Source organism: Equus asinus, chromosome 8 (assembly GCF_041296235.1).
Source record: "Equus asinus isolate D_3611 breed Donkey chromosome 8, EquAss-T2T_v2, whole genome shotgun sequence".
In the NCBI taxonomy this organism is placed as follows: domain Eukaryota; kingdom Metazoa; phylum Chordata; class Mammalia; order Perissodactyla; family Equidae; genus Equus; species Equus asinus.
Genome location: NC_091797.1, coordinates 86,453,861 through 86,473,120, shown reverse-complemented (window position 1 = coordinate 86,473,120; position 19,260 = coordinate 86,453,861). Strand labels below are relative to the sequence as shown.

Genomic DNA, 19,260 nt, shown 5'->3' with positions numbered 1-19,260 from the left:
TTCCATATGGTAACGGCAAATACTGTAGAAACCAACAATGTCATTAAATTCTAACCAGGCACTCTGCCTGCCAAGACTCGGAGCCTGGGGTTGGGTCCATTTTTCCTGCAAAAGGGAGATGAATTGAGGGTAGAGAGGTGGGAGAGACACTTTAGCACCGAGATGAAGCTTTCTCCCTGGAGGACTTGAAAGAAAACTGAAGAAGAAATGCCTTTCTCCCAGTCATGCATCGCACCATGGCAAATGCCCCCTGGTCTGATGGCGATATGAAGCCCATGCTCTGGGAAAAGCTGTGTGACTTCGTTCTTTGAAGCTGAGGAGGATATTGATACCTACGTGTATGCACAGTCTTGGTTGGCAGAGCTGCTCGCGATTGGTTTATTTGTCCTATGGAACAGCCAAGTGGGAGCAGGATGGACCTGAGGTCTGGAGGGCAGTGGAATGTCCCTCGTCCACTCTGCTTCTATTCCGAGCCCACAGTCCTGAATTCTCCCTGGTGGCTGGTCCAGGAATAATCTGGTAACAAACCAAGGTCGTGCCTATGTGGCTGGATCTGTGAGCTTTGCCACGGTGGGTTTGGTTTCTTTCCTAACAGATAATGAGTATGAACTGTAGCCCCTCGCTGCAGAGCAGAGAGAGAAGCTGAGACTCAGGTGGGTCAGCCTGGGCCACGACTGAGGACGTTTTCTAAGTGGTGACACATATGGGAGCCTTCTCTGACACTGTAAGCCTCAGACCCTCTGCCACTTGGCACAAGCCACTCTGTGCCCCTGCCTAGTAATCCCCTCAGTTTCACTCCTTTGGCCCCTAGGGGATCAGAATAAACTGGAAGAAGGAAGTTTGCAGGGGGGCCTTCCTCTCCTCTTCCTCCTCCTGCCCACCCACACACCTTCACTTCCTTCCAGTCCTGTGTACAGCTCCACCCTTTCTTACACTGGTTTGCCCCTTGACCTCGCTGTCGCGTGTGTGTTTGTCCCCCACCTCCAGCTGATCTGTAGGTTCCTCCAAGGCCCTCAGGGGCCTCAGAGAGTGAGGAATGTCCACCTGGAGCGGATGCCATGGGGGGATTCCTGCCCGAGAGAGGGGGACCAAATGATGGTCAAACTTCCTTTAATCTCACCAGCCTTCCAGGACGCCTCTTAGGAGCAGAGCAAGCACAGGAAATGCTTGATGAGTTGAGGTCACCTGGCTGCCCTGGAATGGCTCTTGGAAGCCTCTCTGTGGGGTCTCTAGGGTGACTCAGAAATTAAGAGCATAGATTTGGAGTCAGTCCCAGCTCTGCCGCTTGCCTGTTCTGTGAGTTTGGGTGAGAGACTCTGCTGTTGGAGCCTTGATTTTGTCATCTGTGGGATGGGGATGAGAATTCCCAACTCCTAGCCTTGCAGTGAAAAGTAAGCTGTGTGACCTGTGGCGCGGAGGGCTGCACAGAGGACGTGCTCAGGAAGCAGAAGCCTCTGGGATGCTGCAGCCTCTCCGTCTTCCTGAGGGATCCTCCAGGGATTCTAAGCCTCAATGAGAGGAACGGCCAAGCAGGATGACTCAGAGCGGGTGGGGGCGTTCAGGTGTTGGGGCGCAGGCTGAGCACCCAGGAGGAGCCACAAGGCAGGCCCCCAGCAAATGCCGGTGTCCTTGAGGATACAGACCATATCTTGTTGACTTTGCATCCCCAGCACGGAGCACAGGGTCTGGCACAAAGGCGGTTCTCATTAAATGCTGGCTGAGTGGATGAAAGAAATGGGCAACCGCCTTCTTGTGGTGGGCGGGGATTGGACCCTCGTGCCATTAGCTCGTCTTGGGTGAAGGATGGAGCTCCTCAGACATCACTGAGTGCCAGTAATGTGCTTAGCTCTGTGCTGGGTATTGAGGGGGCACAAAATATTTAAGGCACAGCCCCAATCTTGTGGAGTTCACTGTCTGGCTAGGGAGGAAGGGTAAACAGTCAGCCATCAAGGATCTCAGGCTGAGAAAGGACCCATAGATGACCCAGTCCAACTGCTATTCCATGCCAGAAGTTCTGGACGCCACACCTGCCCTGCCTCTGCTTGCACACCTCCAGTGATGGGGAACTCACTCTGTCCCAAGGTGGGATTGTCCTTGTCCTTACTCACAATCTTCTACTCATGCTTCTAGGCCCCATTCAAATGTTACCTTAATCCCTGAAAATTCCTTACATACTGCCTCAAAGGGAAAGCAATTGACCCTGTGTAACTCCTGTGCCTTGGATCCACGGGAAACGGTCGCATCCCTCTCCCACGTCACAGATCACAGTGATGACCTCCCTCATCCCAGCAATGGCTTCTCCAGACAAGCATCCCATTCTTTCAGCGGTTCCACCCCACCCCTCCCTGGAGTTCTGTGAGCAGGACCCTGGGCTCACCTTCTCTGTGCAGAGGTCCACGCACTTGTCCACGGACATGTTCGGCATGGCGGCCGTCACAGGCAAGGCCAGGGAGAGGTTGTTGGGTCTGCGGAAGCAGCCTCGGAAGACGGCACTTCCATCTGGAGAGCCAGAGGGAGAAGGAACAGTCAGAGCTAGGCTAGGAGAACCACCTTCTGAAGGAAGCACTTGCAAGTTGAAGCCCAGAGAGGGCAAGAGTCTTGTCCAAGGTCACACAGTGAACCAAAGTGGGGACTCATGAGCTGGATAATTCAAAGAATGGTCTCCTCAACCCTGGCATCTTTGTCAACCATCCAGGTCACTAGATGTTCTTTCCGGGCCACATCATCCCCTTTTCTTGGTCAGCATTCCTATGTCTTGCTTCCTTATTATCAACGGTGACAGCTCCCCATTCAGGGAAATGACATGCCGTGGAGGGTTCTCGTGGTCTCGTCAGGAGAGGGCTGAGCGTTTGAGCATTGAAGAAAGACAAAGGCCCAGGGCTGTCCTGTCGCTCCTCACAGCACCAAGGTGCCCCTTGCCCTCCCATTGTCCTGGACATTAGGGGGACACTCTGGGCCACAGGAGTCTCTGCCCACCCAGGGCTGAGCACCCACAGGCTACAAGGGACTGATCTGTCGGAGGGACTTCCATTAGGATAACCTCATCTGGAAATATCCCAGTTGCACAATAGAAAATTTGGAGGCACTGCTCTCCCATCCGTAGAAGTCGCCCCTCCACAAAATACCCAGAGGAGTTGTCTTAGGCTGGTTTCCTGGAAGCAGAACCTGAGACAGCGTTCTGCAGAGGGTGTGCTCTCAGGAAGAGGGGAAAGCCTGACAGGGCAGGGGCGGAGCTAAGCAAGCAGGAGACCTCAGCGGGGGCCCGCCTCCAGCCTGGAGTGTAAATTGCACCACATGGTTGGCATCACTTTAAGGAAAGGGGTTTGGCCCCGTGTGACCCCCTCCCCAATGTCTGTCAGTTATTGGCTGTGGGACATAACGTCCTTGGAGAGGCTGCTCCCGTTGGGCCAAGGGTCATTTTTCACACAAAGGGCAGATGTGACCACTGGCCACCAACAGTTGCTGCAGAAAAGGGGAATTGGGTGGGCACCCATCGCATCCACTGCAGAGGGACACAAAGGTTTATCAATAAGGATGCTCATTGCAGCATTCATTTTAATTAACACGTGAGAGACTGGAAGCAACCCAGGTGCCCATCAAAGAAGTATTGGACAAATAAAGCACAGAATGTCAACACAATGGGATTCTACGCCCCTGTCAAAAATAATGGTGTGCAAGGTTACTGTGGAGAGCTGAAGATGTGTTCAAGATACGATGTTAAATAAAAATTGAGCATATAAACTCCACGTATTATAAAATGTCAGTTTTATACAAAAGTTATCTCCCAATATAAATCTCTAGAGAGACATACACCAACATGTTAACAACCATGATCATCTCTGAGTTTTGTGTCAACTTGCCAGGCTATGGTGCCCAGTTGTTTGGTCAAACGTTGGTCTAGGTGTTGCTGTGAAGGCATTTTGTAGGTGTGATTAATATCTACAATTAGTTGACTTTAAGGAGACTTAAAGGAGATTACCCTTGATAATATGGGTGGGCCTCATCCAATCAGGTGAAGGCCTGAAGAGCGAAAGCTGGGGTTTCCCAGAGAGGAAAGAATTCTGCTTCAAGACTACAGCATTAAATCTTGCCTGAGTTTCCAGCCTGCTGGCCTGCCCTACAGCTTTCAGGCTTCCCAGCTTCCACAATTGCATGAGCCAATTCCTTAAATAAGTCTCTTAATACATATATTTAATTGTGGCCCCCTGCCCATTGCCTGCAGGATAACGTGCACAGTTCTCAGAAGGGCATTCCAGGGGCTTTGCCGGGTCCAGTCCTGGCTGCGCCTCCTGCCTCACACCCCCAGCCCTCACCCCTTTCACCATCCAACACCATCAAACTAGTTGTATTCACCCATCACGCTATATACCTCCCCTCCCCCCCCTCCTCGCCCTCACCATGGCAGCTGCCTGGGACCCCTCTTCCCTTTTGGGTAATTCCTACCCACCTTCTGTGCACACACCCCAAGACTGAGCTACAAAAGCATGAGGCATCCGTCCCGGGGTTGGGCCCATTGTAGACAGTCAATAATTGCCCACGATTATCAGTATTATTAACACTGACATGAATACATTAATAATAATAAGGGCCACAATGAAAGAGTGCCCTGGGTACTGGGAGGATAGAGGAGAAGGCCACCCAAGAATGTCAGAGACATCGCAAAGCAGCCAGCAGACACGAGAACTCCAGTCCCGCCTTGGCTTCTCCTCCCCGGAACGCAGTGTCTTCACCAGTCAAATGCCCACAGGCAGCTCTGCTCTTTCTCACCATTGGCCTTGGGCAAGTTTCCTCTCCTTCTGGAGCCTCAGTGTTCTCTTCTCTAAAAGGGAGGCATGAATATTGGGTGGACCATTCAGAGATGAACATGAATTCATGAGGCTGGTGAGCTGTGAGTACAGTGGAAGTGGCAGGCAAGGGCCTGTGGATCTGTCTGTCTCCGTGCCACCTGCCCTTAGGCTTAACCGGAAGAGAGGAGGAGGAGAGAGTCGAATCCTTCCTTGGCCTCTTTCCACGTGATTTTCTCCTGCCTGCTGGACATCAGGAGGCCAGACTGCAAGGGTGGGAAGGGGAAGGCAGACTCTGTAAGCCCAGCTCCGCTGAGCTTGGTCTCCCTTTGACATTTAAGCATCTGCTAACAAGTCCCTGACCCTCTGAGCTTAGAGAGGAGGGCTGAGGTCAATGCCCTGAACACCAAAGAAGGTGAGGTTGTCAGAGGCCTTGAAGGGCCAGAGAGCAATCAGGAGCTATTGCCGTGAGTCTCTCTGGTCAAGGCGTGCGGGGAGGGGAATGGGCTTGGGAAGTCAGTTCCAGGAGCAGTTAACCTGTTGGATGTGGGGTCTCCTCACAGTCTTGCCCAGTCTGCCTTTGGGGGTAAACCACATGGTCACAGAGGCCTTCGTGATGTCCAGCAGGAAGGTTGGACCCCCCAGAGATCTGGGGATCGGCTTGGGGGTCATCGCTCTCTGCAGGTTGCTCTCTGTTGTGGCTTGGTGATCAGAATACTGAGAATATGCACAGTAGCCAAGACATCTAATCCTCTCACTAGCCTCAACCTTCATAACACTCTTTTGTGATACAAAGAATTTTGGATTTCCATGGCAATAGGCAGATGCCTTCCTCTTTGCAAAAAGCTCTGGTGTCCAGCAGGAAGGGAAAAGGCTTGAAATTCAGACAGACCTGGCTCAGCCACTTCCTTAGCCACGTGTCCTTGGGCAAATGTCTTCACTTCCTGAGGCTTGGTTTCCTCATCTGTAAATGGGGATCTTCATATCTGCCCTGCATGGTTGGGCTGGGAGTCCATGCGATGGCATTTACAGGGCCCGAGACCTAACTAGGACTCAGTGAATGTCTCTTCTTTCTCCTTTCTCCATCACTTGTCTGTGATATGTGAAGGGTGGTGAGATCCTACATGGCAGGAGCTGTCAGTGCCCCATGAATATGCTCCTGGCACTCACCATTCAAGCCTAGGCTGACAGTGACCTACAGTAAATACCCAGGATGCTGCCTTGGGGCCTGTGAGGGACAGGCTGGACCTTACAAAGAGTTAATCTCCCTGGGAGCCACCCTCAGCCTACGATGGGAGACGGCGGGAGGATGAATACTGCAGTTTCCTGCCCTTCTGGCAGGACACCTCTGAAGCACATTCTCCACCATGTCCCAGGGTTCCCCAGTGGGATTAAGCTTCAGCCGTCCTCAGTGATGACCTTCTTTGTAAAGGAGCTTGTATTGGCTCCTTCTCTTCCCTGCCCCCCTTCTCCACTCCCCTACAGGTGCACCCTGGGGTCACCTCCCAAGCAAACCAAGGCTTACATCCTTGTCTCTGGGGGAGCCCAACTTACAACATCTTGGATCTTGGGGTGTGTTTAATCCACAGGGAAATCCAGCATGGAGTTCAAGCCCACTGCTCTTCACAGCCCATAGTCTGTGAGAATGGCGCCCCCTGGAGTTGTGCAGTGCACAGCCCATGGACAATAGCCACAACCCTGGGTAGTGTCTTCCTACTGACTAACGCTTACTAAAGAATGACGACAACGGAAATAACATCAGCGATTTACTGTCTGTCATCAATGCTAAGTGTGTTACATTTATTGTTTCTCAATTAACCCTCACAGCAACCCATACTATTATCCTGTTTTGCCGGCAGAGATCTTGAGATGTAACAAGATTCGATTGCTCTTCAAGGTCACACGGCAAGTGAGGAGCAGAGTTGGGATCTGGCCCCAATCTTGTCTGACATGGCACCCTAGTTTCCCACCTCTCTGCTATTCTGCGGGAGGCCTGCCCCATCCTAACGTGATTGGGCCCCAGAGACCCCATGCCAGCCACCTGAATTTCCCAGAAACCCTCTCAGGCCCCACAGTAGGGGTCCAAGGATCACAAAGGCCCATGCCCCACATTCTGATAATGTCAGCTCTTCATTGCCAGGCCAGCTGGGAGGGTGCACGACCTCAGCAGCTTGGGGTTTTTACTAGCAAGAGGTGAGCAGAGCAACTGTTCATCAACTCTCTTTGCTGGGGGCAGAGGAAGAACAGCCCGGAACCAGCTACAAGTATCTGTGAAGTCCTGTCATCTCTTTGTTCCGGGGCTTCACAAAAATGAGGTAAATGTCACCAGGCATCAGCTTAAAGGCAGGCGTGGAAGAGTTCTCCTTGGTTTGAAAGAGGCCACCCCCCCCCCCCAGGTAATTAGGCCAAGCTCCACTGCATTAAAGATGCCGGCGAGGAGGAAAGGCAGTGAGCTGGGAGCTGCTAACGGCTCCCTAGAATCAAAGACAGATTGAATCACACAAAAAGCCTAACTCTCCGAGGAGAATTCAAACCAGCTATTTTTAGGCATCACCAAAGGCTGTTGGAATTTCCAGTAGCTTGAACTGGGTGCTGCGCAGAGTCAACTGACGAGTGTTGATTTTTGGAAGAAGGGAGCATCACAGGTACTCTGTAACAGGCACTGTGTCACGTGCTCTCTCGATTTTATCTCACTTGGTGGTCATGGCAGTCTTTAAAGGTTGGAATTGTCCCCATTTTACAGATGAAGCACTTGAGGCTCAGAAAACAAGTGGCTGGCCAAAGTCAACCCAGTGAGTAAGTGACAGAGTTGGGCTAGAAACCGTGTCTGCCTGATTTCAAAAGCTACATTGCTCCCATAGCCTTCCTGGATTTTGTTTAGGGGAAAAGAGTAAACCAATTCTCCCCCACCATCATGTAGCAGAAGGAAAGTTTTCTAGCTATCATTTCTTGGCCCTACACAGCAGAACTCATGAAGGCCCATATGAATTATGAAATTCAGGGATCCCAGGCATGTATCAAGGGAAAGGAGAGGCCTCTAGGCCCAGCAGAGAAGGAGCTAGACGTGGTCCGTCCGTCCAATGAGACTTTTCACCATCATTGGAAGCTCCCCTCCAGCAGAAGTGGTTAGAATGGAGCGTCTGTGAGCATGAAGCACAAGTATCGCACAAAACTCCTCTTCTAACTTTCCAAGACAAAACATGGCCAGATAGCAGTACACAAAATCCACTATGTAAATTGTGAAGCATGAGTCAAGGATGTATTTTTTTTCAGTGATAATGTAAGCTTCCTAATACTTTGAACAAGATAGAGAAGAAAAAACAAGAGGAAAAGTGCTGAACCCTGGGAGAGGCCTGGCTGCAGTCCTGGGGGCTCGGCGGCCCTAAAGGAAGGTCAGAACCATGGACAGCCACCCTCGGGATGACTTGTATGCGTTCCGTGCGGGTCTAATGAACCTTGAGACGCAGATCTTGCAAGAATCTTTCAGGCAAATGAAATTTCTTGCAACATCCTATAAAGCCATAATGTTCTCAAATCACCAGCAGGCCTCTGCCCCTGGGAGGAGAGCTACACTTGTCGACACATTTAGCAAACTGCTGTGAAAAATGTATTCCAAGCAAGAAGAAAGTTCATTTCTCGGTTCTTTTGTAACAAGGGCAAAGAGTCCATGTGACCGAGAGCCTGAGTCAAGGCAGAATAGCAGGGTGCCTGCAGACATTTGCTCTGCCAAGCTTTTAATGCCTTCACTACTGTGGGAGAATTCCATCGCCTCAGAAACACGTAGGATGGCTCCCTACGCAAGGCGGACGCCTCACCAGTGAGGTGCTTGGGAGCCAATGAGCCTCCTTTGGATCTTCATAATCATTAAGAGTTCTGTGACACTGCTCAGGTAAACATAATTAGGACACCATGTTGACATGAACTAATGACTCTACAAATGGAATCTGGTTTCCCCATACCTGTTTCCCGGAGTGTTTCCCATTTCTCTGCCTGATGTAGTACATGCTAGTGTCATGTGCCGGTACCTTGAAAAGCCTCCCTTTCTGATTTATTTGTGTATAAATCAGATCCCAGGAACTGAAAGCCAAGGATGCCACCGGGTCGGAGCAGAGACATTGGAGATTCCTTGTTGCTTAGAGTCAGGAAACAAGGCAGAAGGAGAGATCGGGGGTCAGGGAAGGAAGGCGTTAAGCTGGAGCCAAGGAATTCCCCCAAAAGAGAGGAGATGGGGCTCAGAATCCAATACAAGAAGTCAAGGGGTCTATAGCACTGTAGCAAGGAAGCACCTAGATTAGAAGTCAGAGACTGGGTCCCAGCCGTGCTCAGTCCATAAGAAGCACTGTGACTTTGGGAAAACCATGCCTGCCTATTGTTTCCTGCAATTGCCTCTAGGCTCCTGCACACTCTATTCCTTTGCCTAGATTTCTCTCCAACCCCTTGGTGACTTGTCTTGAGTCTGGATAGACTCCTTTTCTACATCAGGCAAAGTCCTAGGCATCCTCAAGGCCCTAACCAAACAGCCCTGCTCTGTGGAGCCTCCCTGAGGGCTGGTCAATTTAACCACTCCTGCTCTGTGAGCCTCAGTTTGCAAAACTGTAAAATGGGGCATCAGTGAGGAGGGTGCTTCCAACAGGAGATTCAACACATGACATTTGCTGGCCCGGATTTCTTTTGCTCATGGCTGGAGTCTATGTTCCTCCTTTCTCCCGGAAATCTCTGTTGCTCCCTTGGCTCCTGCAAACAGAGCCCCCTGTACGTACCCCCCATGCTGGAACAGATCCCACTGGTCCTGAGTCTCTTTCTCCACCAGATGGTGAGCTCCTCGAGGGCAGGGGCTCTGCTTTATTCTCCATCCATCCTCTCCGAGCCTAATCCACGTGGGAGGCCACCAAGGGTTTTGGTTCAATGAATGGTCCCCATGTTCTCTCCATATACCATGTTGCCAACTGGGAGCTCACCAAGAGTCCCAAAGTGACACATTGTCAACCATCCACCTCCTTATCCAAGTGACCTCCAATCTTATCTCAGCCACAGTAACCTTGAGGTTAATAGGGCTTAGATTTTCTTCTAGTCTCCAGCTGAAGGTTCCCAAGCTTCAACCCTTATTCAGTGATGATTCAGTACAACTTGGGTGCACTTAGAGAACCCAGGACTCCACTCTCAGTAGGAATGAATGTGTTCCCCTTCTTGGACATAAGCACAGAGATTCCCTTCTCAGATGGAACAAAATGCCAGTGAGGTAATTTTGCTACTGCAGAGGTGGGCAAGCTGGGAGGTGCAGAAACATTCCTGCCAGCCTCAGGGGCCACTCTCCAGCAACCGCCCAGCCCTTCCCCTGCTGCGAGGGGAAAACACACCCTATTATAGCAGAATCCAGTGGTCTTTGTGCATCGAGGCTTGTATATTTCAGCTGATCGAAAAATCTTTGATGGTCCATGACAATGTCACTATACCATTGATCACACATAATAGTATGTGTGTGTGTGTGTGTGTGTGTGCGAGAGAGAGAGAGAGAGAGAATGTCCAGATTACCCAGCCAATCTTAACATTAACCAGAAGGAGTTTTGGCTAATATCTGGCTAACGACGTACACAGCCCAATTCTTATTATCTCATCCACTAGACGTTTCAGTGTCAGTTGCATTCCCTCTGTATACCCATTACTCTAAGGCCATCTCTTCCAATGATGAAAGTCACCATCAAAATAACATAAATATTGGCGTAAAGGGATCCCTGGTGAGGATGATAAATCTGCTGTCAAATTAAAACCTCACTATGTTAATGGCCAAACCAGAAACTTGCTGTGTGGACATCCTCCAGCCTGGATTTCACACAGCACCTCTGCCCTCTGCCAGCCAGGCCTTCAGACCCGGGTGAACTGGGGTGACCTGGGGAGGTAGATGGTGCATCCGTTTGTAGAAACCAGCCCCTTTGCAAAGGGGCAACGTGTTTGACCCCATGGCAGAGCAAATCTTGAACGGGGTTCCCAAAACTCGGGATTTGGAAAACAGAACATTATCAAGCAAACTGACAATGAATTTTTATAAACAATGACACTCGCGTGGAAGAGGCGTCTCCTTGCCTTCAGACAGGCGTTAACATTCTGCCAAATTCACCTGTGCGGGCAGGCCTACATCCTGGGTGGGGCTTGTCAGCTCGGCTGAGGTCTAAGGCCTTATTGTTCAAAGTGTGGTCCATGGACCAGCATCCGAGCCTCACCTGGGAGCTCCATAGAAACGCAGAATCTCACCCCGACCAGCTGAATCAGAATCTGCATTTTAACAAGATCCACACGGGGTTCACTGGCACATTCAAATTTGGGAAGCGCTGGGCCAAGGGTTAGTGATGTGGCTGTGGATTCCTGTTCCTGCTTCTGGACTGCGTCAGAAGGGTAACCAGGAGAAACCCCAGCCTCCATCTTTCGTCAAGGCCCATTAGCTCTTTCTGTAGGTCAGAGGGTCACCTTTAATTAGACTGTGTGACATTGGGCGGGTTTACTTGAATTCATTAAGCCTCAGTTTCCTCACTGTAAAATGGAGATAATTAACAATGGTAACCACCTGGAAGGCGGTAGTGACGGTAAATGAGATCGGGCCTGCGGTGGGCTCAGCAGAGTGCCAGGCACACAGCAGATTCCCCCTAAACAGAGATTAACTGCTACTTGACACCCAGAGAGGGGACAATGGAACAGTGTCCACAGAAGAGGGGCCAGCTCCTATCCTCTCCTGTTCATGCCTGTCCCTCCCTTAGTTTGGAAATTGAAGGTTTTTTCCAACAAGCTTGAATCCCTGATAAGTGAGGGGTAAATTCTCTCCATGGGAGCATTCAACAGGCGAGCTCTGCAGTTGGCTTGAACCCTTGGCTGCTTACAAGCTGTGTGACACTGAGCCTCAGTTTCCCCATTGGTAAAATGGGAGCAGAGGAATAATAGTGTCCATTTCAAGGGTCACTGTGAGGTTTGCACGTGCTATTCCATATAAGGCACTTAGAAAAGGAAGGAGTGTTTGCTGTTGTCATTGTCATTGTCACCCCCATCATCCTCATTAGAGACAACCTGCTTTCAGAAAATCAGGCTCTAGGTTGGTTTGTCAAGGTGGAAGACGGGTGAGAAAGAGGGGTGCACGGGCCCAGAAGGCAGCTCAGGAGGGGAGGGAGAGCAGAGAGCACGTGGAAACATTCGAAGTAGCTGGAGCAAAAGTCACTGCGAGGGGTAGAGTGGGAGGCGAGGCTGGGGCAGGGCTGTGGCGGCCTTGGAGGGCGGCCAAGGGCTTGGAGGGATGGGGAGCCATGGAAGATGCAGGGCAGACATGCAGGTGGGCGAGGGTCATGGCCAGCGGGCCAAGGGAGGAGCCGCAGAGAGGGGCAGGGGCCGACTCACGTACACCTGCGGGCCGACTCCTGGGCCAGCTGCAGCCGGTAGACGGACAGGCGGTTGGCGCCACCGCACACGCTGCCCCGCTCACCCTTGCACTCCATGTCGCACTCAGCCTCGCTCACATTTGTCGCCTGGATCTTGTGGCCGCAGTAGCACTCGGCGCCGAACTCCAGCCCGGCATACAGGTAACCCCTGGGGGAGGCTGCTGTCAGGCCAGGGCAGGTGCCACCATGGAGACCCCAGGGACAGGGAGACTCACCCGGCGTGGAGACCCAGGGGATGGGAGGGCTCTGGGGACCAGAACCCCCAGGGATCACCCACCTGCCTTCCTCCAGCTGATGTCTTACACCCCATACACCTGCCCACACAGACACACCATGTCCATATTCACACCACCGTACACACCATTAGCACATGGCATGCTTCACACACACACCCAGACACCATGTCCACATTCACACCACCGTACACACCATCAGCACATGGCATGCTTCACACACACACCCAGACACCATGTCCATATTCACACCATCGTACACACCATCAGCACATGGCATGCTTCACACACACACCCAGACACCATGTCCATATTCACACCACCGTACACACCATCAGCACATGGCATGCTTCACACACACACCCAGACACCATGTCCATATTCACACCATCGTACACACCATTAGCACATGGCATGCTTCACACACACACCCAGACACCATGTCCATATTCACACCATCGTACACACCATCAGCACATGGCATGCTTCACACACACACCCAGACACCATGTCCATATTCACACCATCGTACACACCATCAGCACATGGCATGCTTCACACACACACCCAGACACCATGTCCATGTTCACACCACTGTACACACCGTCAGAACATGGTTGACACCCCGCCCCCCATCCTGTGGTCCTCCCACCCCACCCCACTCTCTTGCTCCTCCCTGTTTAGAGCCATGAGCCAAACACAGCCCCAGAATCCAGCCCCTTTATTCCAGGAAACACCCCAGGAAGGATGTCTCTATGTCCCTTGAGAGGAGCTGGAGCGAGGGGAGGAGGCGCGGGCTCTCGTATCCCTTTGGAAGATGGCAAAACCGAGGTCACATACCCAGCCAAGTAAAAAATTCCCTCCCCTAAAACAAACAAAAAAAAATCCAGGGACTGCAAGGTTTTCAACTTTTTTTTAGAGCCATGGAATCGTTTCCTAAAAAGGACTCTCAGTAGACACTCATTGTGTAAACAGATGAAAGGGGCGTTGCTTGCTCCGGCTCCAGGGGATGGGTACGGAGGGAGGGGTGTAGGACCAGCCCTGCTCAGCCCTCTTGCCCACGGTGGCCTCTGGCATTCTCCAGAACCACGAGGGCTCCTCGGGGGGCAGCCTGCAAAACACAGGCCACGCGAGGCAGAACGAATGGGAGCTGTCAGCGCACATCTTCACTCTGGACTCCTGGCGGTCAGCTGGAGAGACAGACCCACCCACACTAGTGCCTCCACACACCCTGGCTACTTGGGGTAGCAATGATCCCCATGGTCTCCTGGGCAGCTGCAGCAAGAGCAGCTTGAACTAAGTGGGCATCTTGGTGCCTGGACCCCACGGAAATCCTGGAGCTGGGCCAGCCTCGTTCATCCACCTGTCTGTCTCAGTCCTCCTGTCTCTCTCAAGCCCTGGTTCTCAGACGCCCCTCTTGTATAATTGGATGCACTGCTAGAAGGAGCACTTTCTAAGGAAAAGGCCCAGTGGGTGTTATCAATTCCAAAGCAAGTGGCAGTCCGTCACTCTGAGGCAGAAAGGATGAAGTCTGAGGCGGAGGAGAATGGAGGCGCAGGGAGACCCATCCAGAAGGGAGTTCAACAGCTGCTTGGCCAGGGAAAAAACAATTACGGCAAGAGACCCCACAGGTCGGGAGGGGTGGGGTTTTAAAGCGTGTTCACAGATTCTCGGACACTCCTTCCTCTGAGAGCTGGAGCGTCATTCACCTCTCCTTGAGCGTGGGCTGGAATTCGTGACTCACTTCTCACGAATAGAAGGTGGTGGAGGAGATGCTGTGTGACTTCCAGGACTAGGTCATGCAATGCGTTTGGGCCTCCTCCCTGCTCTCTGCCTCGGATCGCTCTCTCTGGGGGAAACCAGCCGCCATGTTGGGAGGACCCTCAAGCAGCCCGCGGAGAGAGGCCCATGTGGGGAGGACCTGAGGCCGCCAACCAACAGCCACGTGAGTGCCCGTCCTGGAAGAGGATGCCTTGGCCCCGCCAAGGCCTCAGAAGCCTGCAGCCCCCACTGACATCTCGACCGCAACCTCCTGAGAGACACAGAGGCCTCATCACCTGACTAACCCACTCCCCAGTTCCCAATTCCTAATGTTCAGAAGCCACGTGGGGTAATAAGTGTTTGCTGTATGAAGATGCTAAATTTGGTGACGATTTGTTACACAGCAATGGATAACTAAGGATAGGAAGGGAAACGGAGGCAGCCTCGATATCCTTAGGGCCACCCATGCGTCCCTGAGAGGGACCCAGACTACTGGCTCGGGTCTCACTGCTGTCACCTTGGCCAGAAGGCTTTTTCAGAAATTAAAATGGATCACACCTCTCCATTGCCTAAAACCCCCAGAGCTTCCACCGCACTCACACGGACACCCAGGTGGCTTAGCTCGGCCTGCAAACCCTCCTGTTAGTGATTCTTTTTTTTTTTTTTTTAAGATTTTTAATTTTTTTTTCCCTTTTTCTCCCCAGAGCCCCCCAGTACATAGCTGTATATTCTTCGTTGTGGATCCCTCTAGTTGTGGCATGTGGGACGCCGCCTCAGCGTGGTTTGATGAGCAGTGCCATGTCCGCGCCCAGGATTAGAACCAACGAAACACTGGGCCGCCTGCAGCAGAACGCGTGAACATAACCACTCGGCCACGGGGCCAGCCCCCTGTTAGTGATTCTTTAACCTGGATCCCCCTTAGAAGCACCTGGGGGACATTTTTTAAATGCCACACCTGGGTCCTGACCCCAGAGAGTCTAATTTAACAGGCCTGGGGGGCCCCGGGCAGCACACGTTTTGAAGTGTCCCATGTAATTCCAATGTGCCGTCGGCTGTGAAAATCAGAGCAGCGGTAGACACGGTATTCGAAAAGATGCTGCTAAGGCCGATGTCAAAGGGTGTGCTGCCTATATTTCCTTCTAAGAGTTTTATGGTTTCAGGTCTTACATTCAAGTCTTTAATCCATTTTGTGTTGATTTTTGTGCATGGTGTAAGGTAATGGCCTACTTTCAATCTTTTGTGTGTGGCTGTCCAGTTTTCCCAACACCATTTATTGAAGAGACTCTCCTTTCTCCATTGCATGTTCTTGGCTCCTCTGTCAGAGATGAACTGTCCTTAGCTGTGTGGTTTTATTTCTGGGCTTTCAATTCTGATCCACTGATCTGTGTGTCTGTTTTGGTGCCAGTACCATGCTGTTTGGATCACTATAGCTTTGTAGTACATTTTGAAGTCAGGGAGTGTGATGCCTCCAGCTTTCAATTAAAAAGGACAAAATTGTCCCATTTGCAACGACATGGATGGACCTGGAGGGTGTGATGTCAAATGAAAAAAGCCAAAGAGAGAAAGACAAATAGTGTGTGATTTCACTCATATGTGGAAGATAACAAATACATGGATAAAGAGAACTGATTAGTGGTTATCAGAGGGGAAGGGCGTTGGGGGGTGGGCAAAAGGGACAGAGAGGCACGTATGTACGGTGATGGATAAAAATTAGACCACTGGGGGTGAGAACGATGAAGCGTATTCAGGAACTGATAAACAATAATGTACACCCGAAATCACACAACGTTATAAAGGATTATAATCCCAATATAACTACTCAAAAAAAATCAGAGCAGCGGTGCTCCAATCGTGGTCCCAGAAACAGCAGCATCCTTATCGTCTGGGAAGTTGTTAAAAATGCAAATTCTCGGGCCACACCCCAAACCTGCCGGATCAGAAAGTGGGGGTGGGGCCCAGCAGTCTGTGTTTCGAAAGATTCCGGGTGATGCTATGCACGCTCCAGGTTGTGAGCCCCTGTCCTACACGATCTGGTCCCCCGTCTTCCCCAGGCCCCACCCACCTCCCCATTCTCACCTCCCACTGCTCCTCCCTCTGCCGACTCGGCTACAGTCACAGGCTCCTGATGCTCAAACATGACTGCACGTTCCTGCCTCAAGGCCTTTGCCCTGCTGTTTCTCTGCCTGGGACCCAAACGCTGCTCTTCATGAGTTGCTTCCTTCTTGCCCTCCAGGTGTGCGCTCTGTGTCCCACCTGCAGGTGCTATCCCCGACCGCCCTCCTAATGCCACCTCCCCCACCAGGCACTCTTCCCACATCCTCACTTATTTCTTATAGCTCTCATCATATTCTCCATGACAGCGACCCTGTAGGTCACATCCATTTCCTGGGATAATGCCTGGTGTATGATGGGTGTTTAACAAATATTTGTTGAGTGACTGTAGACCACTCCCCAGGTTAATACTCTCCAGTGGTTCCCCATTCCCCGCAAGGCCGATGCTTTAGTTGGCATTCAAGGCCCCGTGTCAGTGGGCTTCTGCTCCTGACAACTCTCCTGGGACCTTCTGCGTACCCCACACTGCCTACCTGAGGATGCTGAGTATTTAGGATGTTTCAGGAGTTCTGGTCTTTGAATTTGCTGTTATTTCTGTCCTGTGGTGACTACCTAGAAAACTCCTATTCATCCTTCAAAACCTGGCTCAAGATCTCACCTTTGTCACTCTTCCCGAGCCCTCCATGTGGAGCCCTCCATTCCTCCAATCTTCATGACCCCCCTGCACCTCGTCCAGCACTCCCAGCCTAGCACCCAGCACTCTTGATAGCTGCACAGCCCAGTTTCCTCCGCTGTGGAATGTCAATCATAACACTCCTGGCTCGTAGGGGTCTTGTGGGCGTTAAAGAGTTAATATTTGCAAAGCGCTCAGCACAGCGCCTGGCACAGAGCAAGCGCCCACTAAGTGGAAACTGTTGCTTGCTTCGGCCCAAGCCTGTCCATGCCTCTATCTCCCCAACTGGCTGGGGAGCCCCTGAGAGCCCTGAGAGCAGAGCTGGGGCTGACTCATCTCTGCATCTCCAGCGCCTGAAGCCCACGTGGGCAGCCGATAGATATCTGCTGAACCGAACCGAATTACACAAGTTGATCTGACTCATCTTCCGATGGACGATCCCCTTGGCTGCCGCCTCCTCAGAGAAATCTCTCCTGACACCCCGGGTGGGTTAGGGCCTCTTCTGTGTTTCCACAGTCTGCGATTTAATCTGCCTCAACCCCATCTCACTATACTGCCCTTTTCTGGTTTCACGCCTGCCCCCCACCCCAGGCTGTGAGCCCCACGATGGCAGGGACTCTGTGGAATTCACCTCTGTCTCCCCAGAGCTTGAGAAATAAATGGACGAATCAGTATCATCAAGGGCTGAGAACGTTTCCCCAGCTGGAGTGGGTTCTGGGCTAGGACCACAGTGGTGGACTGCACAGGCAGCTCATGATAAAGGGGACAGTGCTTCCTAATCAGGGACAGAGCGGGGAGTCCCTCGGCCACCTGCTTGCCCGTTTCCATTCCAGTCATGTGGCTGAGGTCCTTCACACCTTGTGGCCTCCAGAGCCAGCAGCCAGAATCTGGCTTGGCTTATCAGAGGCCTCTTCACAAGCCACTGCAGGTCAAGGGACCCAGGACACAAGGGGAGGAGAAGGTCAGCTCACTCCCCGGTGCCCCCAGGGCAGCAATGCCAGTGCCCAGGCCTGGGATGAGGGTCCTGTCCCTGTTCCCCAGTCCTTTGGAGCCTCGTCTCCTCTTGGAAAGTCAGCTCCCTCCCCTGTGGCATGTTCCGATCCAGAACATCACTTTCTTCTGTCCATTGTCCGGACAGGTGGGTGTTTCTTCCTGGGGGAAAAGCAAGGGTTTCTCTTCTTGGCAACTCCGCCTCACCCCTCCCACGGGCATCTCACATGCCTCACGCTCAGACTTACACCCTGCACGCACATCAACACCCACTCGTGCTTCTCCCACACACAAGCATCATTCTGGCCGCTTGCACACATTCACACAGTCTCCTGCACACACGGCCACTATGATTTGGAGATAATTATGTATTGGCATTAAGCTCACAAACATGACCAGCTGACCTTGCACACTGCATGCCACGCACTCAACCCCAGGCACAGCCCCACTTGACCGCACAATTGCAAACTCCCACAGACCAGCTCGCCAACAGTCCTGCTCACTGGCATGCATGTGTGCATGCATACACACGTGTGCACACACCCCCTCGCATCACTCTCTCCTTGTGGCCGCATGCTCATGCCCGTCCATGGAAAAGTCAAGAACACCACAGGACAGGCAGGAACCTGAGGAGGAAGGGGTTGGAGATGAATGGAGCCTGGAACATCAGGCCCTACCGTTCTGCACAGTTGTCCTGGCAACGGAAGATGGTCATCTTCTTGTAGTCGAAAAAGGACACGCCTCGCAGGGCCCGGCTCTGGGTGTCATCCAGGTAGCAGCCGATGTACTTGGCTTTGGGGAGAGGAGAAAAGTCAGATTTGGCTGGGTACGAAGCTGAAAGAGTTACAGGAGTAACCGGTGTGCCCCTGGCTACGTGGACTTGTTGACCTTAGGCTACCAATCCCATCCTCTGAGCAGAGAGGCACAAACAAGTGAGACTGACGGTCATGTGCATTGGCAGAAACTGACCCACGAGGGCAGGGGAGTCCAATGGGTAAGGCTGTGGGCCCTGGAGGCCAGCAGAGAGGAGGAGGGGACCCTCCTGCAGAGAGGCTTAAACTCAAGCCCCCGGACTCTACTGGCAGCAACTGGGCACCTAGGAACCCAAGGCAAGGTCATTCCCTAAGCACCAAGCAGATGAGACATATTAAGGCAGCTCTGAGAAGCTCAACTTTTGACAGCATAGGATCATTTCTACAAGTTGCCTTGAGATATTTATTCTTCCTCGAAAGGAACACTGTACTTGGATATCTCGAGGTCTAGGTTTTCATCTCACTTTCATTACTTTCTAGCACCGGACTAGTGAGTTTGGGCCAGTTAACCTCTCTGAGGCCTAGTTTTCTCCACAG

The 19,260-nt window shown here is 52.0% G+C and overlaps 1 protein-coding gene across 2 annotated transcripts in view; it reads right to left on the bottom strand.

Moving 5' to 3' along the window:
• The window catches only part of WSCD2 (WSC domain containing 2), a 109,444-nt gene that overhangs the window by 23,022 nt on the left and 67,162 nt on the right, over window positions 1-19,260 (bottom strand). For both annotated transcript variants that reach the window (XM_070516218.1, XM_044775736.2), the window contains 3 exons: window positions 18,589-18,703; window positions 12,166-12,350; window positions 2,378-2,499 (listed from right to left, as the gene is read on the bottom strand). In XM_070516218.1, coding sequence (XP_070372319.1) covers window positions 2,378-2,499; window positions 12,166-12,350; window positions 18,589-18,703 — 422 coding nt within the window. The remainder of the gene's footprint in view (window positions 1-2,377; window positions 2,500-12,165; window positions 12,351-18,588; window positions 18,704-19,260) is intronic.